The following is a 27,873-nucleotide window of genomic DNA, read 5'->3' as shown; positions in this document are numbered from 1 at the left end:
TTTCTCCCCCTCTCTCAGAACCATTCATACATTATACATCATTGCACTAAGACAACAAAACAATTTAACGCTTTAATAATAATGATGTATGAACAGGGAACAGCAAAGACAACAAAGACATGTAACATGTTGCACGTGTGCCACAGTCCACTGCCTACAAAAGGGTGTGGGGGGGGGGGGGGGGGGGGGGGGGGGTGTGTGAGCTACGCGGTGAAAGGATAAAGGGATCGCTTAACAAGCTAATGTGCTTTTAATGGTTCCTCTGTTCCGTTCAGTTCCGTTTCTGTTCTTTTTTGGGGTGATGGGGTTGAGTCCTTTGCCTGATTATGTCGTTTTGGGGGGTGAGACACGGCGAGGGCCAGAAATTAGAAGTAAAATATACAAATAATTAAAATTAATTATCTCGCAATTAGTTTACGATTTACTCATTAAGCAAAAGGTTGAAACGTGACCGACATCAGGCAGTAGCAGCACCAACAGAGAGGGCGAGAGAGAGAGAGAGCTCTTTGGGATTTCCTTCACTTTCAGCTTAAGTTTCATTCAGCACATAATAGAGTTTCACAGGACATTGCATACAGATATCCTCTTCCTGCATGGATGGGAATGTACAACCCACTAATGTCTCTGACAATATAATTATGAAATTAGTGGCAGCGGCGGGCAGCCTTCTAACATTTCAATTGAGTTGTTTATTTGATTTATGTTTCTGTGCAATTTCACAAGCAAATATATGTCCCCCCATATGCCACGCCCACTTAGCCAGCACACATGTACACCGACTCACACACGCATACACTTATACTCCTAATGACATTTATTACGCATACGCAATGTTGAGTCTGACATTTATCCACAGCAGGGGGTCCGTCAACCGTTCGCTTCTGGGGGGGGGACGCATGGCGTACGCTTCCTTTTATTGACATTTAACATACACTTCAGTTCGTTGAGTGGTGTGAAAGAGCCTCATGTTCTTTTAGCCTAATGATTTATGACTTGGCAATTAATTGGTACCGGACTAATCGCTTAAAAGTTGTCTTTTCTTTGCATTAGTTTCGATTATTTGCTCAAGTAAAGTTTCTTTGTGCAGGAAAACAAGGGAAATTAACGCCAAGAAAAGGAAGTTTGTCATATTTTGTATTAAAGTTTGTTAATTGTGGAATTGGCTGTTCTATAAGGGTTGTTTTAAGTTTTTTGCATTTATTATCACGACATTAATCCAAAGAATTAATCATATCCATAAATATTAAATATACATATGTATGTGTGTATATGTATTCACATACGACACATTGCGAACCATACTTGCTTGTATTTTTCGTAATTTTAGTTTAAACACAAACCCCGACTGCTACTCTGTATAGCTTTTTGGCTCTCTCTGGTGCTCGCTGGTTTTCTCTGGCTTGTCCTGTCCTGTTGCCTGGCAAAGTACTTAACCGTCTGCTTATTATTAAAAGGCAAAGCTTAAGTGGCAAAGTCAAGCTAATTGAATTAACTTTTTCCCAACCCGAAGACCGTATACCGAACACCGAAACCCTGTTGCCGGTTGCCTGATGCCCGTTTCCCATGGTGCGTGGTGCGTGAAAAAGGCAGCAGCACGAAAAAATAACATCAGCAGAGCAGGAGTAGAGTCACCACCAGGAGCCGCAACATTTGAGAAGCAGCCGCCACACCAACATCGGGTGGAAAAAGGGGCGAAAAAAACAAGTAACGCTAATGTTGATAAAGTGCCACCAACTCAAAAAGATTTTACAATATTTTTGACAAAACAGCAACGACTAAAAAACAGAGAGAAGGTGTTGATAGACAAATGATTGACCTATGTAATGCCCTGACATTTTTAAGGGGTTTTAATAGGAATATAAGTGGAAATTTAAGGTTTTACATCAATCTATGGTGGTGCTAGCTGCAAGACCATCGGCCACAGATTCTGAATATTTCAATGAGTGCTTTCTCTAATTAGAAATTCTTTCCTAGTTATAGAAAAATGTAACCATTTTCGGGATTTTTTGGTATGAAATCTTTTTGTATGTTCCCCAAGTGCAATCAAAGCTAACCTTAGAAACCTCCCAATATTCTTACATTTGAGATCTCCCAACTCTTTTAATTATACAAAAATTTAAACCTTTACTGCGATTATTCGGGTTTATACTTTCGTCTGAGCTAATCGCCAGCGCTGTATAAATCGAGATGCCCCTGAAAGCAAAAGCTGCTCACGTAGCATCTTCTGCCAAAGCATTAAAGGCAACAAAAAACCAAAATGAAAAAAAAAGGTTTTCCATGGACAACACCCTTTCTGGCTGCTTCTGGACAACACCCTTTTGGTGGCTAGCTCCTACATTTTCTCCATTTACATCACCTCCACAACTCGCTCTTCTTAGCTCTCTCCTTCCCCCCTTTACCCCTCTCTCTTCCTAGCCTTTCTTGGCTATCGGTTTACGCGCTATGCTTCGTTAAGTGCATTTTGAATTTTTAATGTTGAGCGCGGGCTTTCTCGCCTGCTGCGCCACTCACAGGACATCGTTTCAGGAACCCCAGGATGTAGGATGAACGATGGTGGATGCTTGCAAAAAGTGACTACACGCCCCACTGCAGGTCCCCAGAGCCAGAGAGAGGTCTTGATTAATTCGCTTTATTAAAAAACCATACGCCAGGAAATGCGTAATACTTTTTAGCACTCCCACAGCTGCTCCTCAACACAAAACTCAACGAACGAACAAAAGTGAAATAATCAACGCAAATTACAAGGCGCCGCATAAATATTCCAGAGATCACAGACAGACAGAGACGGACTGAGTGAGAGAGAAAGAAAGGGGTAAGAAATGATACCAGAGATGTACCCCGCCATCCTTTTGGCCAATTAATTTTTAATCTACGCTAAACATTGCAACAAATTTATCCAAGGGGTGCCCTGGGTGCCAAAGATATGTACAGCTAACGAACAGCGTGTTTTTTTGCGTACACATGGGGTAGTCTAGACTGTGCATGGCAGCAAACCTGACTATGATCTTTAGTTTCTTCAAGTATCTTTAGTTATCGTTGCTATGAGCAAAATTTGTTTGATATTTATTTTAGAGATGCAGAAGACCTTTTTTAGTCAAAGGTAGGGATTTTGAGAGCTTTAGACAGGCAGACTTACCTCTAACTAAATCTCCCACCTTTCCAACAACTACATAATTCAAAACCCTTTCCATAAATTCCTTTTCATGCGCATTAATAAAGTCGAGAAACCCTTAGGCTTTCAGGCTTGTATTACATATTTTTCTTAAGCTTGCGGTTTCTGTTCGCTTTTCTTTCTTTTTTTTTTGCTCATGATTTGCAAAAGTGCCAACAGCAGTGTAAAGGATTTTAGACCAAGCCACCAGGATTAATAAAAGGATTACGCAGCGGAAAATGCCAGCTGTGTGATGCGATGCCACCAGAGAGAGGGAGCGGAAGGGGGGGAGAGACTTGGCAATGCTAATGCGGAAAGGAAGGGGAGTCCTCCTAGAGCTAGAAGAATGAGAGGATGCCGCTGCTGCTGCTGCTGCTGCAGATGGCAATTTGTAGCAACACTTGACTATGGATAAGGATATGAGGGTGTGCAACTCCTCCTTTTCTTGCAGCAGGCTAATTGCAGCATGGAAGGCAGCCTTTTGCTTTCCTCAACTTCTGGGGCTCCTGAAATCCCCCGCCAGCATCAATGCGGAAAGCCTTGCCACTGCCACTGACACTCTGCCTTGTTGTCTCTGCCACTGGCATTCAGGCGCGCTGCAGTTTTTCGGTCATATATTAAAAATAATCCCATTCGATATCTGTTTTAATACTTCAAATTTATAGCACTTGCCGCTCGCTTTCTCTATGGAACAAGGAGCGGTAGCACGAGCAGCAGCAACCAACAAACAACTCTGTGTCATTTTGAAGGGCTTTTAGCTTGGATATTTTATTGCTTAAAGGATGCCCCGTCCGGTCATCAGCATGCGAGGGTTTGTTATCATATATTGCATTTTATTTCCGGGCATACCATATTTTTTGGGTGTTCATTGTGGTTCCAAAACAACAGAAAACTGGACCATTATTGCAAATATGCAGATATTGCATTATTGCAGAATCTATGGAAAAACTGGAATGGACTCCACGAGCCATGCAAGTTTCTACTTGCATTTTACAGGTTCCACGCGTCATCTAGCAGTACCCCTCGGTTGTTAAATATTTATTACCTATGCTTTTTGGTATTTTTTACCTTTGAATACTCCAATCTCCTGCAGATCTTCTTTTTAATAAATGTTCTGCTCTTTCTTCCACTTTCAATATTCATTTTCATTCGATTTATAGACTTTTGTATCCACCCTCGCCTGATACGCCTTACCCCTGATATCATATTCCATATGCTATATGCGTTTTTTATGCCCCATTTTAATAACAACATTTGTCTCGGAATTTTTGTTGCGGTTGGTTTTTTCCTTCGGTTTCGTTTAATTTGGTTGGGTGTTCCATTTTTTATGGATTTAATGCCTTGGCGCTGATTTGCTTACAATTGACATAAACGACCAACGGATGAGTTATGTTATAACTCGTGAGGGCTTACCGCTTATGTACCTCCTAGCGTGCAGGGATGGGAACTCGACTCCCATGACTCGTGGCAGAATGCAGATAAGCCCCCACTCAATCAGCATAAAAGTAGCTAAAGAATCCTATGGATGGTTGGATGGGGCGGAGTAAGAGGCTCCTCCAAAGCGCTTGCCGTTAATCAAAGAACTGCAAGAGAGATACAACCTCCTGAGGGGGATAGGAGGAAGGTGCGGACATATATCTAGGGGATAGAAGAACAAAGTCAGAGGAAAATCTAAATTGGGACTTGGCCCAACACGCACGCATTTAATTAAAGTAAAAGCTTTGCTTATTTTTTTGCTATCTTTTCCTGCAGCTTTTTTCGCATCTCTCACATTTTTTTGTGTTTAGTACGAAAATGCAGAAAAAAACTGTTAGCTGCAAAAATTGTGACCGTCAAGGGATACGGCGAAATGTCTGTCCAATGTGGCTGAGTGTGGGCATGGCATGGCAGTTGTTGCAACTTGCAATAATAACGTCCCATTTATATGCGTGCCACTCGGAAAGAATCCAAGTCAAACGAGCAGGAGCAACTCTTGGGGGATGTGTGAAATGTTTTTGTCACTCATTCATTAGCTTGGCAAAAGAGTGACACGTTTCTATGGAGTGGAAAACCACTGGGAGGAGTGTAAAACTACTCGGTGGAGTGAAAAGCTATTCGTTGGCGAAGAAAACCTCTCATTTTACAGAGAAACTCACACAGTTATATAGAGCACACAGCGAAACTCAAATTCGCTTTCAAATATTAGGGGCTGCTTCATTTCAACGAAAATCTCACTCTAGTGAACCGTTAGGGGTAGAAAATTGAGTAAAATCTCAAACAACCTCCTATAAGGAAAATGAACAGCTAACAAAGTGGAGAGTGTTGTATGGCAGACGAAAATGAACAGACCAACTCTCAGGGGATTTTTTATGGCAAATGAAATTAATATCCAGGGGTAAATAAACTCTGTATAATACGCCACAGCCTGCAATGTAGGAAACATTTCAGTTCGTATAATGCTTTGTGACGTTCCAGAATATTATAACAGTGCGTGAGAAGACTTATTAACAACACCAGCGCCATTTAAAAAAGAGCGGACATAAATTGCATACAAAATACAGAAGTATTACAGTACCCTGGCTATTATTTTTCTTGTTATGGTTCCAGGACATTTGTTTATTAATTATTTCTTTCTGGGTTTTTGTTTGAAGTCCTTCTTTGAAGTTTCTCTTGGACCACTTGATGGCGCCAGTTATGGACATTTTCGATCAAGAAAGCTCTAAAAAAGTTTTCATTCAAGAGAGTTATATAACACGTTGTATAACACTTTATACCTAATGGTTTAGGATATTATCATTCTCAAATGTCTAAAATTATATTAGACGATGAAAATTGTAACTCTCCAAAAACTTTGTTTTATAGCAAAAAAGAGAAGAGAGAATAATTATGGACAACCCGACCAAAGCTCAGACATGAACCAATGTAAAATGTATGTAAAATGTGTGTAAAGTCGCTTACATCATAAATTGCAAAGATCTGCCACTGACACAATCGAATAATGCACATGCAGCAGCACATTTTAAGTAATAATTCATATTTTCAGGAATTGATTGATTCAACTTCAAAATTCAAATTTAAAATCCTAAAATAATTTACCTCAATTCAATTAACAAAAAATCCGCATTTATATGATTTTATTTGTACGATGACGTAGCCAAATCGTCCTACATCGTCCTAAGCAACAACCAACTTTAAGACGTACAGAAATCACAAACCAACTAACCTCCCTCCAAACATAAATTAGGTGACAACTCTTTAATTTATAATCAGCTGTTCCACCTTTCATAGTTTTCTATACTAAATCGATTTTAATATTTAATTAGATAAAGTAAAGATATATTTAAATAAACAAACACTAGACAAAGCTGAAAAAAGGCCTATGAAATGCCAAAGAGTGCCAAAAACATAATTTCTATACGATCTATGGACAATATTTAATGTCATCGAAGCCCACTAAAAATGAATTAAACAAACTGCAAAGAGCACTACTCTTCTTAGACATCGAAATACCCGACGACAGTTGTGACACAAAGTTGACCAAAGCTAAAGTCCAAAGCCCCATCCAAATGCGAGGGCGAAGGCTCTTAAGTATCCCATATGTCAAGTGGATTACATTTTGGGGGCCAGCGATGCGATGCGTAGGCGCTGGCGCTGGACTGCTCAAAGGCCAAGAAAGCCAGCGATTGAGGCGAATAGATAGCAAATGGAATTGACTAACGTCCAAAGTTATGGAAGGGAATGGAATGGGCGACAAGGGTTCTCTCCTTTGATTTTTATAGGTCACAGAAGAGACTACCACAAGGCAGCGGGCATTGAAGCAGCAACAGCAACACCACTCTTCCCCAGCCCCAGATTAAAGACAACTTAGAGTTGATAAAAAATAAACTACTTGAAAAAGTTTCATTGTGTTAGATAAGAAGGTGTCGTACAATAAAACAAGACACAAAGTAGATAAAATAAAGTTTTTGTGGTGGAAATAGATGGACAGATAAAGAGTTTTACTAATAAAATACGAATTGTTGCTATACGAATACTTTTTCTTTATCAACCTGTTGTATGTATGTGTACATACCTATGTAATAAATGTAATATAATTATAAAAATATGAATGAAATTCTGTATTTTCTGCTGTAAAAATGCCAGAAGAACCTAAGCAGCAGCCACCCTTTTAGAATTCTATCCCCTTAACACCGCCATACTATTACAATACCAAAAAAAAATGTATGGTCACGCTTAGGATATAATTTTTCCAGCTTTCTGTCAAACTTGTATCCGTCAAATTGGCGAAATATTCGATTGGCAAGTTTTTGTGTTTTCAGCTTAAAATAATTAGCCCAAAGGTAATTGCAAAAACTTGTGTAAGGTTTCGTGCAAAAAATAATATTGGGCGTAAAAAGGCAATAAATGCATCCAAAAACTATAATTTATTAGCTGTAGATTTTGTTTGGAATTGAAGGATGAAGCGGATATCGAACAATTCTGCACAAACAATTCACCTGCGTCTGTTTGCGCCTCCTTCCCTATATTGAGCCTATATCCCTATATTAAGTGGCATGCCACGCTGCCCTTCCGCGATTGCACACATATTTTTTTGTTTGCAAGATCACCTTCCCCTCGAAGGGCATTCGCATAGATGGCAAAGTGCCAGGAATTGACAAAAAGTTCTCTCTAAACATCTACAAGCACGAGGTGTTCAATGCGATTTCAAATTTTTAGAGAACTGAGCAGCCCCAGGCTATTCTGGCGCTCAACTTGTTCAAGACATGCGAGGAGTATTTAAAAACGCAGCTCTGCCTGCCCTGTTATGAACATAATGTCTTCAACCTACACACCAAATTCCTCGTGTTGCACTTCGATGGCAGCATCGATGGCACCTTCCGTGAGAACATCAAGAGGGTGTTCAGCCACCTGGACGAGATCTCAGCAGAAGCTGCGGCCTTGTCGCCAACGATCGCACGGGCTATGATGAGCTTATTCGGGCAGCGGTATGGACAGAATTTGTATCCAAATTATGGACCATTTGTGCCTGACCAAGGAGCTGCTCACCCACACAGATTGCAGAGGCCCTACGCGAGCATACTCACATTTTCAGTACATCCTTCTACTATCGACAGACGATGATAATGGGTACCTTCGACATGCGGCAGACAGCGACCCAGACGCGGCATGCCGATGTCCAGGAGTGGACCCAAGTGGGGGACATTCTCGACAAGGACTTTATCATTGTTCCCGAGCGATTCTACGAGCTGGACTGTTGGCTACTCGCCATTATCTGTTTCCCGAGCCTTAAGGGCCTGGTCACCACCAGGAATCCACCACGACCGGAATCAGCCTCAGGTTGGCAGCACCGACGGCCGGATAAGTTGCCTGCGTTGAGGCAGTCCCTGATCCGCATGTTTGACTCGTTGGGGCCAACTCCAAGCCGTCTTGTGATAGCAACGCTAAGGAATTATCTCACTTGCGTGGTCACCAGCAAAGCCATAAAAAGTCGCCTTCGGAGCACTAGGAAAGACAGTGGCACCTTGAGACCAGCATGAGCTCTAAGATCGAGAATTATCAGGGAATTGCACTCTCGAGCGTATTCCTTGTAGACCAGGATCTCATAGCAAGTACAAATAAAGTGTATCCCTAATTTATGTCCTGCCTAAGAATTGGAAATGTTTTATCCCTCAACGACTTTCCTATAGCACACTCTCCATCCACTAAAGCCATCAAACATTCCCTTAAAGTAGTTTGAAAATAGAAACTCAAATCCCTGCCACCCTCGCAATCAAAAGTGTTCAAAGGGAATGTGCAACAGGGAGAGTGTGAAGCAACCCTCTAGATAAACTGCAAAACGATCCTTAACCAAGTGCATCCATTCACAGGACACTAGGGATTATGAGACACCCGATATGGAGGCAGGGTCTGTGCAGTGCACATAAACCATCTAATTAGAAAGGCAGAAAGACAGGCCAGCCTTTCCAGTCAAACATAAATGAAAAGTCATATAAGTTGGAGGGAAAAATCCGCAATAACAGAGGGGTGAAACCCTCCCCTCCACTTCACTCCACTTCATTGATTATGCCCCCGGATCTTGGGCCAGGATACGCTCTGCTCTACCCTCTCTCTACCCCCTGGAGGGCAAGAAAAACAATTTCAATAAGGAAATTCTTACTGTGACAAGCAGCAGCCATTTGGCTATCCAATGGTCGCTGCTGCCTCCCTCTCTGTCATAATTGCCAACTAATGAGGCTCGGGGACGCCTCCAAGTTTTTCATTTCCTATGGATGGGTGCCTGGCAGGCAGGAGGTGTTGCAGGGGACACTTTAAAAAACTTGCCACACTGCTTGCTGATAAAAGCAGCAACAGCTCGGCAAAGTTCTTTCGGCAATTAACTTGCCGCACATTAAATGATACAAAAAAAATAAGATGAAGAGAACAAAATCATGAAGGAAAACTCAGGCAAAAAGTATGTGCAGCAGGACTTTGTTGGGGATGGTGGAGTGTACAGGGGAAAAAACTCACGACACAAAGGGACGATGAAGTTTTCACACACAAAACAAAGACGAGAGGAAAAGCCACTAAGGGACTGGGCGACGTGGGACAGGGGCGGAGATGGGGGCGGGCGTTGCAATTTGGGTCAAGCCAAAAAGATAATGCGGTTCGCGGCTTCCTTCTTGTCACAGGGAGAAACTTTTGTTTTGTATCAACTTTTATTTGGGGGCGCCTTTTCCCTTCAATTTTCTTCACATTTCTTGGCGAATATTTGCACTACTGTTGCTTTTTCTTTGAGTAAACAGATTCCCGGTGGAGATTTTCTTAATGAAAACTGATTTATGAGACTTTTTTGGCAATTTAAAAGCGATTTTAGAACGAGTTTGTTTAAGTAAAGCACGGTTAAAGTTGATTAAGATACGGACAACTCATGTCGGGTTTATTTGCATGGCTTTCAGGTACGTCTTTCTTTATTTAAAGTGATTGATGTTGATGTTTGTTATTGTAAATAAAGTCACATTCATTGGAAACAATTTTTGTACACTTTAACCATTTCAGGTACCGTTTTCTATTTTGCACCGCTTCCAGTTCACTTTGATCAATGAAAACCCATTTCACGCGCGTATTTTCAATGGTCACACTATAACAAATCAATTTTCATTAAATTTAAGCCATTTCTGGCACACTTTTCTCACAGTAAGCCGCATTTTTAGCCATTTTCATATCATGCACAAACTTGCAGCTTCATTTCTTTAGTGTCAACCAACTTCAGCCTCTGTTTTGGCTAGTGTAAACATTTTTTTCCTCATAGTAAACCCAATTTTCTTATAGTAAACGGACTTCAGGTCCGCCTACGCAACACACTGTGGACCCGTTTTGAGGGCAGTACCCCTGCCGCAAGCACAACGAGTGGCAGCATAACAAGATATTTATGCTGTGGGCCCCACACATGTCGAATATTTCTCGCTTAGATTTACTTTAATCTTCAATTAAAGACACAAAACTTACAATTGAATCGATTTTTTTAGCACACAACACTCACACACACACACTCATGCACCCGCGCGCACATGAACGGGCGCGTAGTGTGCGTAAAAACAAGTGGAAAACGCCGACTAAGTGGTAGCATGTGCAGTAACAGCAAACATTTGGCGCTGAACAAGCGTATTTCATACAACTCTCTTGACAAAACACCGAGCGCGATAGTCGACGATTAAACAACAAACGAAAAACAGATATAAACAACTATTTTGACAAAAAATCGCGGAACGCGGAACAGACCAGTGTGCCCGAGGAATTTATCGATAAATATACAGAGAGACCCTCGGAAATATACCCAAATATACACTTGCTTATTCAAAATATACTCCAAATATACCGTAATCTTAAATCATGTTCCTCGATTTTGATCGTCTGTTTGATTGATTGCAAAATAAAACTAAAAAGGCCAACTAACAAAAATAGCATAAAACGTTACGTTAGTGGGAAAGTGCTACATATTTGACAATTTGTTGCTTGCCAACAGGTAGGTATAGTATGAGTATTTTTATACCCCATTTCCCTATTACCCTATCTCCCTTTTCTCTATATCTTTTCCATATTTCCCTTTTCCCTATATCCCTTTTCTCGGTATCTGCATAATTTTGTTGAGATAGCTTACCAACACAGATGAATGTTTCTGCATTGATTGGTGCCAGAGATTTCAAAAATTTCCTCGATTCGAGGATATCCCTTTTCCCAAGGAAATCATAATGTTGCTCATTCTGTGCATATGTTGGGGAACAGTACTGATCACTTTTCGCAGCATGTTGCTGGTCCATACAAAATAATGTTGCCTACGGTAAAATATGCGAGTGGCGACGGAATAAAGACTCATTGTTGTGAAGAAAATTCCCATGTTGCGAGAAAAAATTCCTTACGGAAAAGAGCGAATCTCCTCGTATGAGAGTTGGGATACCCTATTGATTAAATATGCCTTAAAAATTGAATTTAATGGATGGATGAAATTAAGGAAATAAACCATTATATACCGATATACCGTTAATATACAATTAACTAAATTTCGTAGTTTCAATATTTAAATGGTCACACTGGAACAAAAACAAAATTTTAGCAAAACAACGATTCCAGAAACCGCAGAAAAATACCGAAATATACCATAAATTCATGTAAATATGAAAATTATATTCCTCTAGTTGATATTCTGCTTAAAATTACTAGCAATGTAGAAGTCTTAAGACTGAAGATATACTCTTATCCGATTGATGAATCAATTATCCATATGATTGTTTAGCTTTCAGGCCTTTACAAAACACGGCTGAGCCCACACAAATATTTAAACTCCAGCTGGCTTTGAAGCAGAACCAGCGAACCCGCTTCAGAACGGGGAGTATGGAACTACTTAGAGAACCAGTTTGAGGAACAGCTGAGGAAACCAGGGATGGGGAAGCAGGCACTTTGAATTTGTTTAAATATTTGAATTTAACTACGTTTTATTTGAGATAAACACTTGAGCCTGATATCTTTGACTGGATTACTTACAATATTTGATTATTTATAAATTGATTAAGCGATTATTTGCGATTATTTCTATTTATAAGCAGTTTTCTGCCCTGCTATTTGGTATATTATAATTCTTTAGTGGCTTTTTGTTATAAAAAATGGTTTTTTAACGCTTTTAAGTTTAAAGCACTGTGTCACAGTATCAGAATAATTTCATCAACTTTTAATACAATTTTGATTCTTTAGATATGCATTGGGGGGGTTTTTTAATGGCTATTTGAATGCACTTTGTTTTTATTGGGGATAAATCGATTTTTTTTTTTGTGATTTTTCGGCTTTCCCTTTAAATATTATCCGAAATCGAAGTTTTTTTTTATTATAAAGCCGAGTGTTTATGGACTGCAATGGCCATGCTTCACACTAAATATTGAATTGTTTTCCAAACATTTTTACAACATTTCCACTTGAATACGCGAAAAGATTTAAACAAATGTCCATTGATGGAAAGAGAGCAGGACACGAGGAAAGCGCACGCTGTCAACTGAACCAAATTCCTTTAGAGCAGGACTCCACATAAATTTTGGGGGTGGCTCCGACTCCGGCAGGGACATGCGCACCAAACAAGTGCAGCATAAATCCTTTTAAAACCATTTTTCCCGCCGAATCTATAGTCTAGAAATCCATACAAATATATTTTACAACTACAATAATACATAATGAGAGCATGCCCTAAAGTAAATTAAAACCGAACTAAACGTATACAAATTTAATGGTAATCAATCATAATATGATTATAAATAGTATCTATCGTGGGTATGGCCGTTGAGTTGGGTTTGACTGCAGCCACAGGCTCTGCCGTAGGCTCTGCCGCAGGCATAGGACTAACATCCTCTTTGATCAGCGGCTTAGGCTTCTTGCCAAAGGCAAAGCAACCGCTCTGCTTGGTGGCCACGGGCGATAAATTATCCTTGTTCTTCGTGCTACAACAAATGGATGGGAAAATCATTAAATAAATCGAGTCTTAATGGAGCATTCAATAGGTTCACCCACAAAGCTTTGAGCGCCTCTAGTTTGGGTATATTCCGATTGCATGTCTTGCCACCGCCCGCCGCCTCCTGGGCTGCCAACTCCTCGGGATGTGACTTTTTCTTGTGCGTGCGGCAGTTCGAGCCATTGGCAAAGGTGCGATCGCAGAAGTCACAGGAGTACGGCTTAAGGCCCGTGTGCAGTATAAGGTGATTCTTGAGCGCCTTGGCGCGCTTAAACTCCCTGCCACAGTAGTCGCACTTGTGCTGCATCTGATCCGTGTGCACCAGACGATGCCGGTTGAGGGTGGTGCGAGAGTTCAGCTGCATGCCGCACTCGGGACAGATGTACTTGTGCGGATCGTGCGTCTCCTTGTGGTGCTTCAGTCGGCTGGCGCTCTTGAAGCACTTCTTGCACACATCACACTCGAAGGGCGCGTCGTCCGTGTGGGTGAGTACGTGCACCTTGAGGTTGCTGATGGACGTGACGCGCACGCCGCACTGCTCACAGATGACGGGACGCGGCCGCTCGTCCAAGTGCATGTACTGGGCATGCTGCAGGGCGGAGGCATTGCTGGCAAACATCTTGTCGCAGCTGGCACACGGATACACTTTGCGCTTGGGCATCGGCAGATGGCCCTGGCTGTGCCGCTCCAGCTGGTAGCGAGTGCGAAACTTCTTCGGGCACTCCTCGCAGGCCAGCAAATTGGGCTCGTAGATCCGGTCATGGTCCTGCCGCATGTGGCGGTTCAGCGTGCTGGCCCTGGCATACGCTCGCGTACAGACGCTGCACTGATGCGCCTTGTCGGGGTCCTCTTTCGATTTGCTCCGTTTTGGTGGGCATTTATGGCTGTCGCGTGAGGAATTTTCATCGGTAATGCCATAGGCATCGCACAGATTCAGTAGCACTGCATCTCCATCGTACTCCTGCTCCTCCTCCCCTTCCTGGTCCTCCTCTTCAGGTTCGTTCTCCTCGCTTCTACTTGTTGCTTCCTCATGCTCCTCCTCTTCCTGATCATCCGCCGTCTCATTTAGCGGGTTCTTCAGCTCGAAAGAAGCCTCTTCTATGAGCAGATCGCCCTGGACGCACAGCTTGGGTTTCTCCTCCACATAGTGGACTTCTGTGAGGCTCTCTGGTTCCTCCTCGAGCAGGCCAAACTTAGAACGCAACTCCTGCAGATTTATCTGTTCCTGCTTGTCGCTGGCCTGGAGAATGCAGTAGAGCTTCTGCACACGGCTTATCCGCTCCGAGAAGTTGACCAAAGTTGTGACCAGCGTGAGGCATTCCGTGCAGATCATCTTGGGCAGCTCCTCGTTACGCGTTATCTGTGAGTATGTGCGGAGTGATCAATACTGCTTTGAGGATAGCCAATTGCCACTTACATCCACCCAAAAGTACTTGCCAATGGCTGTGGCTAGGGCCAGATCGTTGCCGGAGCCATCTCCAGGACCGCCAGCATGCTCGTGCTTCAGGAACACGTTGATGTTTCCCTGCAGGTCGTCCTTGGCACAGAGCCGGCACCACAGATGCCAGTCGGTGGCATTTGGCTCGTGGCCACTCAGCGTGGCGGCGGCCATTGCCAGAATTATTGGCAATTATAATTATTTTGCGAATTAAAACCAGAATTATGAAAAAATTATCAACAATGGAGCTTTCAAACAAATCACAAGCTTTCAAACAGTGTGACCGCTTAATTATGGATCAAATATACCGACAGACCCTCGGAAATATACTGGAACATACCCATTTGCAAAATGCACTGTAAATATAAAATCATTTTCCTCGACTTTGATCTTCCGTTTAATATTACCGGATGGTTGGGACTCTCAGTGGTAAAACTACAATTTTATCCAAATAATGAGACAATCCTCAACCAGATTAGCCTCTTTTAATGACATTTTTTAATTGGATAAGTGAAAAACTAGATGGCAAAGTTCTTTACAACCAGATATAGGATACTTTGATTTATTTGAAATGAACATTTCCAGTTTTATTGAATTCTTCAAACTAAATTTCATCCATATTAAAAAAAAAAAACGTAAAACATTAAGCTATTTTAATGACCCGAATCTATCAGACAATTCTTTTCAGTTCCCTAAGGAAACAAACAAGTTTGATTTTGTCGAGTAGTATAATAAATGTAAAAATGAACAGTCTATCAAAGTTTAAATCTGAAGATCTGGCAGCACCTTTGTAAGTAAACAGCTGCTCCGTGTATATTTTTGTTTATTTCCAATTGTGAAATTAACCGAAAAATAAATTCAACTATAAACGATGCTGGAGGCTCGTCTTGGGGAAACTCAGCTGCTTAAGAAGATTGTCGATGCCCTCAAGGAGATCATCTCGCTGAGCACCCTGGACTGCAGCGAAACAGGCATGCAGGTACAGCAGAAATCCTTCCCAACAAGAATTGTCCATTACCTGTTCGATTTTCCGCCTACTTAGCTGCAGTCCATGGACAATTCGCACGTTTCGCTGGTGTCTCTGAGCCTGCAGACTGGATGCTTCGAGAAGTACCGCTGCGATCGTAATGTCTCGCTCGGCTTGGATCTCAAATCCCTGTCCAAAGTCGTCAAGAGCGCCAGCGGCGATGACAGCGTCACACTGTCCGCGGCGGACAAAGCTGACAAGCTGCTCCTTAGCTTCGAGTCGGACAACAAAAGTCGCACGGCGGACTACGAGCTAAAGCTGCTGAATCTGGACCAGGATCATCTGGGCATACCCGACACGAATTACGCCTGCACCGTGCAGATGCCTTCGAGCGAGTTTGCTCGTATTTGTCGGGACATGAGCATGTTCAGCGAGACGGTGGTAATTTCCTGCACCAAGCAGGGCATCAAGTTCTCGGCCAACGGCGACCTGGGCTCGGCCAACATTAAGCTTGCCGAGACCTCCAAGGGGGACATCACCATAGACGTGGAGGAGCCCATAACCCAATCCTTTGCCGGACGATACCTGAACACTTTCACACGAGCCACGCCGCTGTCGGATCGGGTCAAGATATGCCTAGCCCCGGAGGTTCCTCTGCTGGTGGAGTACTCTATCGAGGACTATGGGTACATACGATACTACCTGGCCCCCAAGGTGGACGACGCGGACGCCTAACATGTTACAGAAAACATTATGTGCAATATTTTCAAACTTTCCAAATATTAATTTAACTGTTTTTAGTTGTAAAAATTTAAATAAATTATTTATATTTAAAAACTATTGAAACTATCGATAATGCATCACGGATGAAGCCTAGTATTCAGATCGAAAAAAAGGTGCCGCTAGAAAAATCAGGGATGATATTCATATGGAACCGATAAGAAACGTTGTCGGGCACAAACTACTACCACTGACCAAATAGTATACTATTTGGTTAGTGCTACTACTATTAATTGCCGGTCGATACTTTCGATGGTGAAGCGAAACAATCGATAGTATAAATATTCAAGCATCGATAGCGCCAACGATTTATATCCCAGCCCTAGTAGCGATTAAATACAAAAAAAATTAAATTCACAAATTTTGGCAAAATAAACTGCATTTAACGCCACAAATGGACACCGAGGAAGTGAAACGCGGTCGTGGACGTGGCCGTGGTACTCGTGCGCGTGGCAGGGGTCGCGGGCGTGGACGTGGTCGCGGCAAAAAGATCGACGACGCCAGCGTAATTGAAGCCGTGGCGTCTGCCGTCCTGGAAGGCAGTCCCGCCAGCACGGACCATGTGGAAGATGCCATAATGCAGGACTTGGACAAGGACAACGAAATGGAGGTGACCACAGTGCTGGAGGAGCAACAGGCCACAACAAGTGCGGATATGACACCGACGGCGACGCAGCAGCAGGTGGCACTGCCGGTAATTCCCAAAACGAGTAAGAAGACAGCCCAAAGGATTGTTGCGACCACGTAATAACATTCCCTTTTGCCCCAAACAGTTGACATGGAAGCGGACATATCACAGCTGGAGGCACCCACCTTTACCACATTGTCGCGCGGGCCACCGGAGCCTATGCTGCGCCTGAAATGGAACCACAAAGTCAGCCTCATCGGCGAGAAGGTACTGAATCCCATGATCCACTGCTGTGATCAGTGCGACAAGCCCATACTCGTCTACGGCCGTATGATACCGTGCAAGCACGTCTTCTGCCTAAAGTGCGCCCGCGCCGAACCAATCAAGAGCTGCCCGCGATGCAGCGACAAGGTGCTGCGGGTGGAGCAGAGCGGCCTGGGCACCGTCTTCATGTGCACCCATGGCGGCAGTCGGTACGGCAGCACGGGCTGTCGACGCACCTATCTGTCACAGCGCGACCTGCAGGCGCACATCAATCACAGACATGTGGCACCCCAGTTGCCGCCACCGCCAACGGCCCTTGGTGGAGCAGCGGGCGGCGGCGTTGGCGTTGTTGTTGACCCAAAGCTGGCGGACCTGAGCGGCCTGCACAAGCAGCGCAAGGCGAGTGGTAGCTATGGCTCCTAAACTAAGCTGTCTTGTCTAAAAACGCTTGCCCCTTGCAGCTCTCCGAGTCACCTGCCTCGTCCTCCTCCTCCTCCGTTGCTCGCTCCTTGTCTCGCCTCCCCACCATGTCTGTCGGCGGCATTGGAACCATACCACCGCCTGGCTCCGCCGCTGCCGTCGCGGCCGCTCAAAACTCCGTCCACGCGCACTCAACGCTCACGCTGGCGAACCTGGCGAGAATCAACAATGCCAATGCCCTGGACTGCCACCAGGGCAAGGCCTCACTGCACCAGTCTCTGAAAAAGGGCCCGCCCCATCAGTCAGAGTCCGTGGCCGATGCATCCTACTACAGCAGCATTTTGGCTTCCTTTGGCAGTGCTGGACCCCCGGGCGCTCCACCTATCAATACGGTCAGCGGCGGCGGTGTTTCAGCGCCTGGCCACAACTCTGTTCAAGCCACCTACGAGACTGCCAGTGCGGCGGGCAGCACAAGCGGCAATTGGCAGCAAACGCAATATAGGATATGATAGACGCCACCACCAAAATACCACCCAAGAGGGACGGCACTTTAGGCAAGTTCGGTTTTAAGTTAAGAAAATGAATTAAAGCTAAGATTGAAATGAAATTAAAATAAATGTATTTTAAAGAAAGCTTTGTTTTAACTTTTTTATTATGTATGCTTTCTATACAGAAAGATTGTAGATATTTAATGCTGTACTGATTGTTTCTTATCTGTTTTGTCGAGATAATTGTCAAAGCGTGGACAGCAGAAATATTAGTTCGTTCTTTCCTTTTTCATTTAAATGGCCCGCTCGAAAACAGTAATCAATATTTTCCTGAGCATATCGCTATCGATACACAGTCAGCAACATGAAACGAAGCTCTTTGTTTAATAAAAGCTCCTCACTTCATGAACTTCAATTAGTTAAGCCGGTATTTTCACCGGGCTCCGACGGAGTTCCCGGCTGTGTACTCAGGCACTGTGCCGAGTCTCTGTGCGGACCTTTGCTTAAATTATTCACTCTATCCATCCACTCCTCTAGCTTTCCCCCCATCTGGAAGGAATCCTTATAATTCCTCTCCATAAGAAAGGTAGCAAGTCTGACGCTAAAAACTATAGAGATATATCGTCATTAAAGGCTTCCAAGGTAACTTGCAGACGGATGTTATTTACACTGACTTCAGCAAGGCATTCGATTCTGTAAACCATTCTCATCTTGCACAAAAGCTCGACCTTCTAGGGTTTCTAGGGTTCCATCTCTTTTGAGATGGATTTCTAGCTACCTGTGTTCTAGGTCTCAAAGGGTCCTTTTCAAAAACTCCGTATCTTTACCTGTTATGGTTACTTCTGGAGTACCACAGGGTAGCCATTTAGGCCCCTTACTTTTCACACTCTTTATTAATGACAAATTCTCGAGTACTTATGTATGCGGATGATGTTAAGCTCTGTGTCCAGTATAAAGACATTTCATTTCACTCTCGCTTGCAATCAGATCTCAATAGCTTTCAGTCATGGTGCTGTGCAAATATGTTACAACTTAATGCCTCGAAGTGCAATGTAATGACTTTTTATCGCTCCAGCCCCTTCCTGGCTCCTTACACCCTCTGCGGTAGTTCTCTTGAGAGAATTACATTGGTTGATGATCTAGGTGTTAAGCTAGACCCCAAGTTAAAGTATTCTGAACACATTTCTACCATGGTAAATAAAACCATGGGTGTGCTTGGAGTTATAAAGAGATGGTCAAAGGAATATGATGAAGACTCTCTATATCTCGCTTGTTCATCAGCACAACATAAATCAGGACCGTATTGAATAAGTGCAGGAAAACTGTTTACTTTTTGCCCTGCGTGGCCTCAAAGGGATGCAACTGTGAGACTGCCATCCTACCATAGTAGACTCCTTCTAATAAACCTTCTATCCCTAGTTAATCGTGGAAAAATGCTTGGTGTAATTTTTATGCACAAATTAATCAAGGGGGATGTAAACAGCACTGACTTGCTGAGCCGCATAAACTTTACGATTCCCATTAGACCCACTAGAAACATTATTCCTTTGTGTCTTCCACTATGTCTCACACGAACCCTTTAGGGTTTTATGCTCGGATTATAACTCCCTCTACCACATTATATCCTCAAGGGAGTTACCCTTCCTCTTCCTAAATCTCTTATGCTAGGTAGGTAGAGGTAGGCTCTCTCCCGTAGCTAGTTTCATTTTAGTTTTGTTTTGTTTCTGATTTTGGTAATTTTTGCTTTCTTAGCTATAGTTGCTTTAGTCTATCTATCTTTCCTGCATGCTCGCGACCGGTTCGGTTAATCGCGCCGCGCGTCATGCGGCAGCGCCCCTCGGTCGGTTGGGTGGGAGGAGGGCTGCGTACTGATGGGTTCCGCGAGTAACAGGCTTTGGCTTGGTGTCGCATGGGCCACTTGATGGTGCAGTCATTGCATATCAACATGCATCAAGACAAGATGAAAAAAAAATGGCAAAGGAAATACGCAGCGAGATTGCATTTCTCCCAAAACCATTTCTGAAAAGAAAAACAATTGCTAAATTCATTATTTGTTAGTGTTTTTTTATATGTTTTCATCGTTCAAACGGCAATTCCCAGCTGTCTACTTCACAGCACATCAATCGATACTATCGATACCCAGTCAGCTGCTTGAAATTCAAATGGTAAACAAATCCAAACAGGAATGCAATTAACATAAATAAAATGCAACAATGCCTGAGACTTAACCCAGAGTTCAGGCCTGCGAGAATAACTCATGTAATAAACCACACCCGAGTAGCATTGAGGGCTGAGCCAGCGCAGTCATTGAAAAAAGCGAACTAGAGGAGAGGCAGCAAAAGTGAAAGTTGGCCAGAGAGTAAAATGCTGAAAATTGTCTTAATCAGTGGCAAACGCAAGTGTGGCAAGGATTATATATCCGAGAGGCTACAAAAGCGGTAAGTGGTGCACAAATCAGACATTTAATTAAAGTAATTTTGTTTTTATTCTTTAGCCTAGCGAATCGCGCACGAATCGTGCGGATCTCAGAGCCCATCAAATCGGAATGGGCACGCAAGCTGCAGTTGGACCTCAGCGCATTGCTCAGCGATGGGCCCTACAAGGAGCAGTATCGTCGGGACATGATCGTGTGGAGCGATGAGATGCGCACCAAGGATTATGGCTACTTTTGTCGTGCAGCCATGGCGGAGGCACCCTTGGATCAGACGCCTTACATCATAGTCAGCGATGTGCGTCGCAAGAATGACATCAAATGGTTTCGCGAGACCTATGGCCAGGACATGGTCCGTACTGTGCGTCTAACCTCCCGACCAGAGACGCGTCAGGCACGCGGCTGGACCTTCACCGAGGGCATTGATGATGTTCCCTCCGAATGTGATCTGGATGACTACGATAGCTTTGACTTTGTTGTACCTAATGAAGATGAGAATGATCAGGGATTTATAGACCAGCTAGTGGATATGCTGCAGTTGAAGTAGTTGTGTGGATATTAATATTCTCATTGCACTCGAATATGTATTTTTGATATCAAATGTATTCTAAAATGGTTAGGCTAGGTTAGGCTAACTTTTATCTGCATATTGAGTTAAGAAACTAATCACAAATGCCTCTCTGGCCACTTTGAGCGGAACAAACTGTTTTTATGACCAATTTTTCGTCGCAAATGCAAGACATCCTTTTTGTCTGCCCATATTTTGTTCACAAATGCTTAATAAATGTATTTATTCAAAAATGTGTCTACATACATAATGCAGTAAGGTTTTATTTTATTTGAATTGACCGCCTAGCTGGCAGCTTGGCTTACAGACCAGTGTGGCAAGGCTTCATAGGCGACGTGGCCACACTGTTAATGGAAATTTTAAATTATTTATTTTAAAGATCTTTACAAATGTTGTTCATAGATAGCTTAGGAACAGCTTAAAATCAATATTTTGTAGTAAATTAAATTGTAGTTTGTTTTAATATCAATCATACATGCATAATGAAGTACAAAGTACATAACCGAATACTGAGTGAGAGGGGACAAAGGTTATAGCTTTTAAAAACAATACATTAAGTACATAGATTAAGTAATCCCTTACGCAGGAGTCTACAAACTAAGTCAGATGCAACAAATAAGTACAGAAAACACAGATTAACAATATTTTATATTTTTGCGAGTATATTTAGTTGGGGTAATTAATCCACTTGCTTGCCCTCATCACGATTTCGCTTGAACGAAACAGAATGGATGAGTAGTGGCGGTAGATTTCCGCGCAGCATTTGCAGGCGCTTGCTCTTCTCCTTCTCCGGACGACGCAGCTCGTTATTGGAGGACCCCGGGGACGTGGAAGACGTGGCCGATGGGGTCATGGAAGCCAACGAGCTGCCAGGCAGCACTTCGGAGCTTTGCGTCATGAGCATTGCTGAGCGACGGAAGTAGCGTGGCATCGAGTAATCATCCTGTGTGGCCCTCGCCGCATTTGCCGTCTGAATGGAGTAAAGGCTCTGCGACACGCGATACTTCTCGATGGTAGGTGTGTCCTCGTAGTTCTTGGGCAGATTGCTGAACGATATGAAAGGCACCTCCGGTGTCATGCTGATCTGGCTGCTGTTCACAGTGCCGCTGATCGAGAATATATCCGTCTCACTGGCCGCCGATCTCACATGCATGTGCGGCACACTCTTGGCCGAGCGCAGGACACGCTTCGGTGTACTGGGATTGGGCAATAGGTGAGGATGTCGATCAATAAGACGCGGACGTAGGACCACTTCCTCTATGGAATCCTCTTCTTCCTTTTCGTCCTCTTCCTTCTCCTCCTCGGCAATGGCCTCGAACTTCTTGGGCGACAAGGTCTGACTGCCCTCGGGCGTGCAGTCAGCCGAGGATGGGGCCAAAGTGAATGTGATTCGTTTCTCGGGTGACGTCTTTGCGTCTGTAGCATCGCCTGGAAAACAAGTTACAAAATTACAACAAAATCGCAACTAAAGATTATCAGATAGAGCCCCATAAAAGGTTGGCCAAACAAGATAAGACCCCGAGAGTTCACGACAGATATCACAGATATGAAGAGATAATAAACAGTCCTCCGGGGAAACTAGGAAAGAACAGCCACTTGAGAAATTCCCCGTTTCTAAAGAATCATAACCTATAGCAACAGATATTGTATGTATATATTAGACGCTTCTTATCTTAGTTGGGGAAAACGAATGACAAGCTAAAAGCCATCAAATACTGGCTGACCGCACGAAATCTTTATCTATGGGGAGTATAATGTAATCATGCTGATTCAGTCAACATTTACGATACAAAGATTGTTGTATAACTTGCATAAAAACAGTGGGAATCAAAGATATAGAGAAATATTAACGTAACTGAAGAAATTGATATACAAAATTATTTGTAATTAACTTCTTAGCCACTTTTATGGCACAACTAAAGAGCATTACTTAAAGTTCTAGAAAGCAAATTAAGGAATTCTCTTCTCTGTGTATAAGTTGCACTGAAACGCACTGTTGATATGCCCCAAACGTGGCTCACAGTCAGAACCCCTGTATGAGGGCACGTCTCAGAAAATTCAAACGTCAGAACCATAAAAATATAGCATATGTATACTGTATACGTACTATATCTTGTGACGCCTTTGCGGCAATACTCACAGTGAGCGAAAGGCAATAAAATGTGAGTTATAAATGGTGCTTTTGGCTCAGTGTACAAAAAGTCCATTCACCATTCAGCAAGAAAAAACGTGATGAATAGTTAAACGTCGTCAAGATTGGCATATAGTGAGTACATACATATTACATGTACGTTTAATCTATAAATACAACAAAGACCCTTGGGTACAACAATATTCTAGGTCAACTTTTTCATTGTCTGGGCAGACAATTCCTTCGAAATGAAAGGGGAATTGTTTACTTTGTAGCTTTAAACAAAAAAACAAAGTTAATCTTAAAAAAGTCTTCTGACTTTTTGACACTTTTTCGATTTTAAAAAGTTTTAAGGAGTGGCTGCCAGCCAATCTATACAAAAAGTGTTGTCAAAAACTCTTTGAAATTCAATAATTTCTTTACCTTTCGCTGTTAACAAAATTGAAAAACTGATTACAAGGTCTCCTGCCTCCTACCCTCTTATCTCATAATTTATTCCGCCCAAAACTCTTCTTCCGTCTGCATGGAAGCCACGAAAAATCCCTTCCCACTCGTACACTCTGTTTATTTGCTGTTAACATTTTTATATATGCGCTTCCGATAAGGGAATCAGAAATCAGGAATTTGACTAATTAGCTGATTCGTACGATTCGCTTAGGGTATGGGCAGAGAGGTGTACTCTCCTGCCATAATGATTGCTCAATTTGTATAAAATATGATAAATCGCTGACGAACAGCACACCGCTGCTGCCGCGTCCCAAAAAAATGATCTCCAATTGCGGCTTGCGGGTTTTATCTTTACCCCGATGCGATAACTAATGGTTGACGTACACCACGTGTGAATGGGCACCAGAACGGATACCGATATCCCCACCTAACAAATGTTAATCCAACTCCAGATGGGGAAACCGGTATCGTCGTCAGTGCGAAATAATATTGTTAATTAAACGTTGGGTCCCAGTTTTCAGATTGCATTTCGGTTCTTCCTCATTGGATGCTTTAAAAGTTGTGGAAAATTTGTGCCAGAAGAATAAGGTTAATGGCAGAGACACGTACGGGAAGAGTACCTTTTGATATGACGTCAATACCAGAGAAGAGTTTCACACCAGGCTGTCAATAAACAGGTTCCCCAAAAATAATCTAAGTTCTTCTTGAATTTTCATTATCTTTTTCTGGTCTCTCTTTACAACAGTTATTCCTTTTCCTCATGATCAGTTGCCAATTCCTTACATAAATCATATTTCCATTTCCATCTATACATTTATATCCCACATCAAATATCATTAGGCAGACCCCTCCCTCTCCATGCCACTGAAGTGTGTGTGAGTGTTTAATCCGATCTCAGGCAATTAGCAGCAACTGTTGAGTAATGCCAATGCTTAACAAACAATTTCATTGTTCAAAGTGCACAAATTATCTAAAATTGTTGCTTAGAGATTCCTGAGAATAATGACTGAAAGCCAACGCAACAAAACGGTTTATTATGTGTGTTCCAAATCCCAAAACTGACCAAATTTAGGGATGAAACTGGGACTTCAAATGGTGAAAACAAGCTATGAAAAGGGCTTGTCCTTTTATTTCATATATAAATTCACTCAGAGTTAGGTCTGTAGATTTGACCCATTTTTGTATTATTTTTCAACAAATTAAAAAATGTTTGTCGAGAAATATTGTCGAAGATTAAAAGGTAAAAAGTTCGTTTCTTCCCAACCAAGAGTTGGGAACTCAGACATTATTTCGTCACCAGAGCGATGGTTAATCATTCGAATATGCTCAGTTCCTAGAACACTCAATCCCTTGTTAAAAATTCAATGAATATTCTAAGATTTTATATACAATCTATGATACCACATATATTTCTAGCTCTATTCTGATCATTATGAAATTCTGAAGTTCCTTCATTTCTCTTTTATATGAACCCAAAAAATGGTTATTGGTTCTTTTCAGTTTTTGTTTGTTTGTGATAAGTAAAAGTTGTTTTACTCGGGGTCTTACTGTGGGACTACACATTTACAAGGTCCAACAATTAAGACTTAAATAGGATATAGTTATAGTAAACGTAAAGTATGGATACTTAGAACTCTATAGATATAGTATGTGATACTAAAATGCCAGCCAATATATCGAATATATCGTTGTGTCTGTTTGCTGTTGCTTTCGGGGGCAACACTTATAACTAATTAGTTAATAATATTAAGTCACATTTTGTGTGTGTTCCGAAAGTTTATCAATCTTTGGCACAAATACTGCGAATATACACCCCACTCCGCCCAGGTGGTGTGCCCCCCTCAATTTAGATAGAACTTAACCTTCGGCACACCGCTGGACACAATGCTGCTGCTGCGTGTGCTCTTGCCACTCTTGCTACCATTGCCACCACCCAGGAGTGGGGTATGGGCACCACCATGTCCATCATTACCTTCCAGGCGACGCAGCAAGCGATCCTGATCGCTGACACGCGGCGTTGTGGGCATCTCCCGATTGGGCGAATGTATGCCAGCCAAGTAAGTCTTTGTGCTGATGCGATTCAACTTTGTGGGCTGATGATCTTGGAAGATCTGCGAATTGGCAAACACTGCCAATATCTCGGGACCCAGTGTGGGTACATTTATTTGCGTCTCGCGACGATAGTCTTCCTCATGCATCTTGGAACTAAACGGGCGAGAGAGAGAGAGAGCGAATAGTTTGTGTGTAAATTAATAATTCAAATTATAATCCAATTGCTAATCGATTGCCTCTCCGCAAACAATGTGCTAAATATGATCTTTGGTTGGTTTTGTGTGGTGGGAGATCCGATCGAAATTTGATCTATCAATTAGTACCTCATTAGACTCAGGCCCAGACCGGAGCTGTTTTGCCCGATTTGCGGCTGATCGCAAATCGGTTGCTGTGGCACAGTCAACGAATTATTATTGTCCGCCGTTGCTGGCTGTATGCGTCCAATGATTTGGCCATTCTTTTGAGCTGCCAAATAGTCCTCGTCGTCTTCGGGATTGTAATTGGCTGTAGTGGAGAGTAAGAAACGGATGTGATGTTAGTGGTAAAGTTGAATAGTGGAGAGATTTAAGAACTGAAATTGATTTGACGGTTTGTTGTTTCTATGACACCATATCTTATGTATGTACATTGTGCCTATTAATAGGCTTTTTTAGCTGTTTTTTATACACTCCATTTTGTTGGATTATCCTCAGAAATAAAATGTAAATAAAAATACAGACACTTTCGAATGACTCCAAATGCTATAAAGATTAAATTCTAGTCCATAAAAATACATAAATTTCAGCTAGAATTCACCTATGTACTATCTTTCTGTATATATGTATCTGTTTATCTGTCTAACCATCTGTAAACCCAGATTTGCTTATTAATATTATTTAAAATTCGATTCCCCATAGATAATCTTCCCCTACAATATCCCCATTAGATCCATATCTTTTTAGAGCATAACAAACTCCTGCAACAATCTTTTTCCTGCTCTCTTTATTTACATGCCATAATATGTTTGCAGAAACTCAAGTTCCACTTGCATCTACAAAGCGCATAGATACCGAACTAAATATTTGAAAAAATTCCATCAAATCTTTTTACTGCAGTTTGTTGTTGTTTTTGTGTGTCTTTTTTTGTTGTCCGTACAATCTGAATCTGAAATGCCAAACACGTTAAAACGCGCAAAAATATCGTCGCATGGGGCGGCGCATGGTGCGTTTCAAGATCTACTTTTAAATGTGTACATGTGAATGTGAGTGTGCGCTTTGAGTGTACTCACTCACTCACTCACTTACGTACCCTTGCCTGTGCTCCCCACCTGTATGCTACCACTGCTGCTAAACCGTCAAATCTGATCACAATTGTAGCCATAGTTTTTCGAGTGACTTACCAATTGATTCATCGTAGCAAAAGCGCTCCTCAAAGCAGTTCCAGTAGAAATCTTCCCAACAACTACGGTTGAGTTGAGGTGGGGGTGTGGAGGGAAAACGCAATTTCAAATGTTAGTAACAAAAATAATTTGCTGTCGAGGGAAAACAGCGGCTGCAAAAATACAACAAAGTTTACTCACTTTTGACAGCAGCGGCACATTTTGTCGTCTTTTTTTTATTTGCTTTTGTTATTTTATTTTTTTAATTATATCTCCGATTGTCTCTTGTGTCTTTCTACGTTTGTTTTTTGGTGTCAAAAATAATGGGGAATCGGTTGATTTGTCAAATGTTTTGATTAATTTGTTGTCTCTGCCAAAAGAGGGGAAATAAATTACATCCAGATTTCGGTTGGACTGGCCTGGAATGTGCGGTGCTGCGCTTGTTTCAGTAAAAAACTCTGTGACGCCGCAGAGCGTGGAGCCGTGTCGAGTGTGTGGAGCTTTTGGGGTTTTATCGGCAAATGAAGTGTTGTTAGCGCAATATCTCGCAATTGCGGGGCTCTCCATATATCTCTCTCAAAGGTTGCCTCTCTCGTGCGTCCTCTCTGAGCAGGTGGTTAACGTGTGCGAGAGTGGGAGCGAGCGCATGTGTGATAAAAGCAACTTGCTCAATGGGTGTCACCTTTAAAGGTGAGTGAGGCACTACCGCTCTCTCGAGGTTCCTTAAATGTGAGTTGTCCCTAGCAGGTATGGACATACGTATGTAGATCAGCTATGGTAATGAGTATCCAAAGTAGAAGAA

The 27,873-nt window shown here is 42.5% G+C and overlaps 6 protein-coding genes across 12 annotated transcripts in view; 3 read left to right on the top strand and 3 right to left on the bottom strand.

Moving 5' to 3' along the window:
* The window catches only part of LOC117587942 (tyrosine-protein phosphatase Lar), a 141,534-nt gene extending 130,631 nt beyond the window's left edge, over positions 1 to 10,903 (bottom strand). For all 7 annotated transcript variants that reach the window (XM_034278937.1, XM_034278941.1, XM_034278936.1 and 4 more), the window contains exon 1: positions 10,616 to 10,903. The gene's annotated coding sequence lies outside the window, so the exon portion shown is untranslated. The remainder of the gene's footprint in view (positions 1 to 10,615) is intronic.
* A 1,957-nt stretch (positions 10,904 to 12,860) lies between these two features.
* On the bottom strand, positions 12,861 to 14,806 carry LOC117587944 (zinc finger protein weckle). The gene is made up of 3 exons (XM_034278943.1): positions 14,518 to 14,806; positions 13,160 to 14,460; positions 12,861 to 13,089 (listed from the first exon to the last, which is right to left on the bottom strand). The coding sequence occupies exons 1-3, from the start codon at positions 14,710 to 14,712 to the stop codon at positions 12,876 to 12,878; spliced, it is 1,710 nt and encodes a 569-aa protein (XP_034134834.1). The 5' UTR covers positions 14,713 to 14,806; the 3' UTR covers positions 12,861 to 12,875.
* Positions 14,807 to 15,365: 559 nt separating this feature from the next.
* LOC117587947 (proliferating cell nuclear antigen) lies at positions 15,366 to 16,277 on the top strand. Its single transcript, XM_034278947.1, has 2 exons — positions 15,366 to 15,517; positions 15,581 to 16,277. Exons 1-2 carry the CDS (start codon positions 15,410 to 15,412, stop codon positions 16,238 to 16,240), a joined length of 768 nt encoding a protein of 255 aa, XP_034134838.1. The 5' UTR covers positions 15,366 to 15,409; the 3' UTR covers positions 16,241 to 16,277.
* A 322-nt stretch (positions 16,278 to 16,599) lies between these two features.
* On the top strand, positions 16,600 to 18,198 carry LOC117587945 (E3 ubiquitin-protein ligase Hakai). Its single transcript, XM_034278945.1, has 3 exons — positions 16,600 to 16,995; positions 17,059 to 17,576; positions 17,639 to 18,198. Exons 1-3 carry the CDS (start codon positions 16,680 to 16,682, stop codon positions 18,104 to 18,106), a joined length of 1,302 nt encoding a protein of 433 aa, XP_034134836.1. The 5' UTR covers positions 16,600 to 16,679; the 3' UTR covers positions 18,107 to 18,198.
* Positions 18,199 to 20,234: 2,036 nt separating this feature from the next.
* LOC117587948 (probable phosphomevalonate kinase) lies at positions 20,235 to 21,275 on the top strand. The gene is made up of 2 exons (XM_034278948.1): positions 20,235 to 20,523; positions 20,580 to 21,275. Exons 1-2 carry the CDS (start codon positions 20,450 to 20,452, stop codon positions 21,061 to 21,063), a joined length of 558 nt encoding a protein of 185 aa, XP_034134839.1. The 5' UTR covers positions 20,235 to 20,449; the 3' UTR covers positions 21,064 to 21,275.
* Positions 21,276 to 21,512: 237 nt separating this feature from the next.
* LOC117587946 lies at positions 21,513 to 27,648 on the bottom strand. Its single transcript, XM_034278946.1, has 5 exons — positions 27,273 to 27,648; positions 27,093 to 27,154; positions 26,038 to 26,218; positions 25,635 to 25,867; positions 21,513 to 22,512 (listed from the first exon to the last, which is right to left on the bottom strand). The coding sequence occupies exons 1-5, from the start codon at positions 27,290 to 27,292 to the stop codon at positions 21,764 to 21,766; spliced, it is 1,245 nt and encodes a 414-aa protein (XP_034134837.1). The 5' UTR covers positions 27,293 to 27,648; the 3' UTR covers positions 21,513 to 21,763.
* Between the last annotated feature and the right edge of the window lie 225 nt (positions 27,649 to 27,873).

The sequence above is a fragment of the Drosophila guanche genome, unplaced genomic scaffold (assembly GCF_900245975.1).
Source record: "Drosophila guanche unplaced genomic scaffold, DGUA_6, whole genome shotgun sequence".
In the NCBI taxonomy this organism is placed as follows: domain Eukaryota; kingdom Metazoa; phylum Arthropoda; class Insecta; order Diptera; family Drosophilidae; genus Drosophila; species Drosophila guanche.
The sequence above is the reverse complement of the archived record's forward strand: the minus strand, read 5'-3'. Positions and strand labels throughout refer to the sequence as shown.

What these genes read in the sequence shown, in the direction of transcription:
- LOC117587944 (XM_034278943.1), bottom strand. Translation starts at nt 14,712, where the DNA reads ATGGCCGCCGCCACGCTGAGTGGCCACGAGCCAAATGCCACCGACTGG. An exon ending in GCAAGTACTTTTGGGTGGAT is followed by an intron (nt 14,461 to 14,517) that starts GTAAGTGGCAAT and finishes ACATACTCACAG; the next exon opens with ATAACGCGTAACGAGGAGCT. An exon ending in CTAGAGGCGCTCAAAGCTTT is followed by an intron (nt 13,090 to 13,159) that starts GTGGGTGAACCT and finishes CATTTGTTGTAG; the next exon opens with CACGAAGAACAAGGATAATT.
- LOC117587948 (XM_034278948.1), top strand. Translation starts at nt 20,450, where the DNA reads ATGCTGAAAATTGTCTTAATCAGTGGCAAACGCAAGTGTGGCAAGGAT. An exon ending in TCCGAGAGGCTACAAAAGCG is followed by an intron (nt 20,524 to 20,579) that starts GTAAGTGGTGCA and finishes TTTATTCTTTAG; the next exon opens with CCTAGCGAATCGCGCACGAA.
- LOC117587947 (XM_034278947.1), top strand. Translation starts at nt 15,410, where the DNA reads ATGCTGGAGGCTCGTCTTGGGGAAACTCAGCTGCTTAAGAAGATTGTC. An exon ending in GCAGCGAAACAGGCATGCAG is followed by an intron (nt 15,518 to 15,580) that starts GTACAGCAGAAA and finishes CCGCCTACTTAG; the next exon opens with CTGCAGTCCATGGACAATTC.
- LOC117587945 (XM_034278945.1), top strand. Translation starts at nt 16,680, where the DNA reads ATGGACACCGAGGAAGTGAAACGCGGTCGTGGACGTGGCCGTGGTACT. An exon ending in GCCGGTAATTCCCAAAACGA is followed by an intron (nt 16,996 to 17,058) that starts GTAAGAAGACAG and finishes TGCCCCAAACAG; the next exon opens with TTGACATGGAAGCGGACATA. An exon ending in GCCTGCACAAGCAGCGCAAG is followed by an intron (nt 17,577 to 17,638) that starts GCGAGTGGTAGC and finishes TGCCCCTTGCAG; the next exon opens with CTCTCCGAGTCACCTGCCTC.
- LOC117587946 (XM_034278946.1), bottom strand. Translation starts at nt 27,292, where the DNA reads ATGTGCCGCTGCTGTCAAAA. An exon ending in TTGCTACGATGAATCAATTG is followed by an intron (nt 26,219 to 27,092) that starts GTAAGTCACTCG and finishes TCTCCACTACAG; the next exon opens with CCAATTACAATCCCGAAGAC. An exon ending in CTGGGCCTGAGTCTAATGAG is followed by an intron (nt 25,868 to 26,037) that starts GTACTAATTGAT and finishes TCGCCCGTTTAG; the next exon opens with TTCCAAGATGCATGAGGAAG.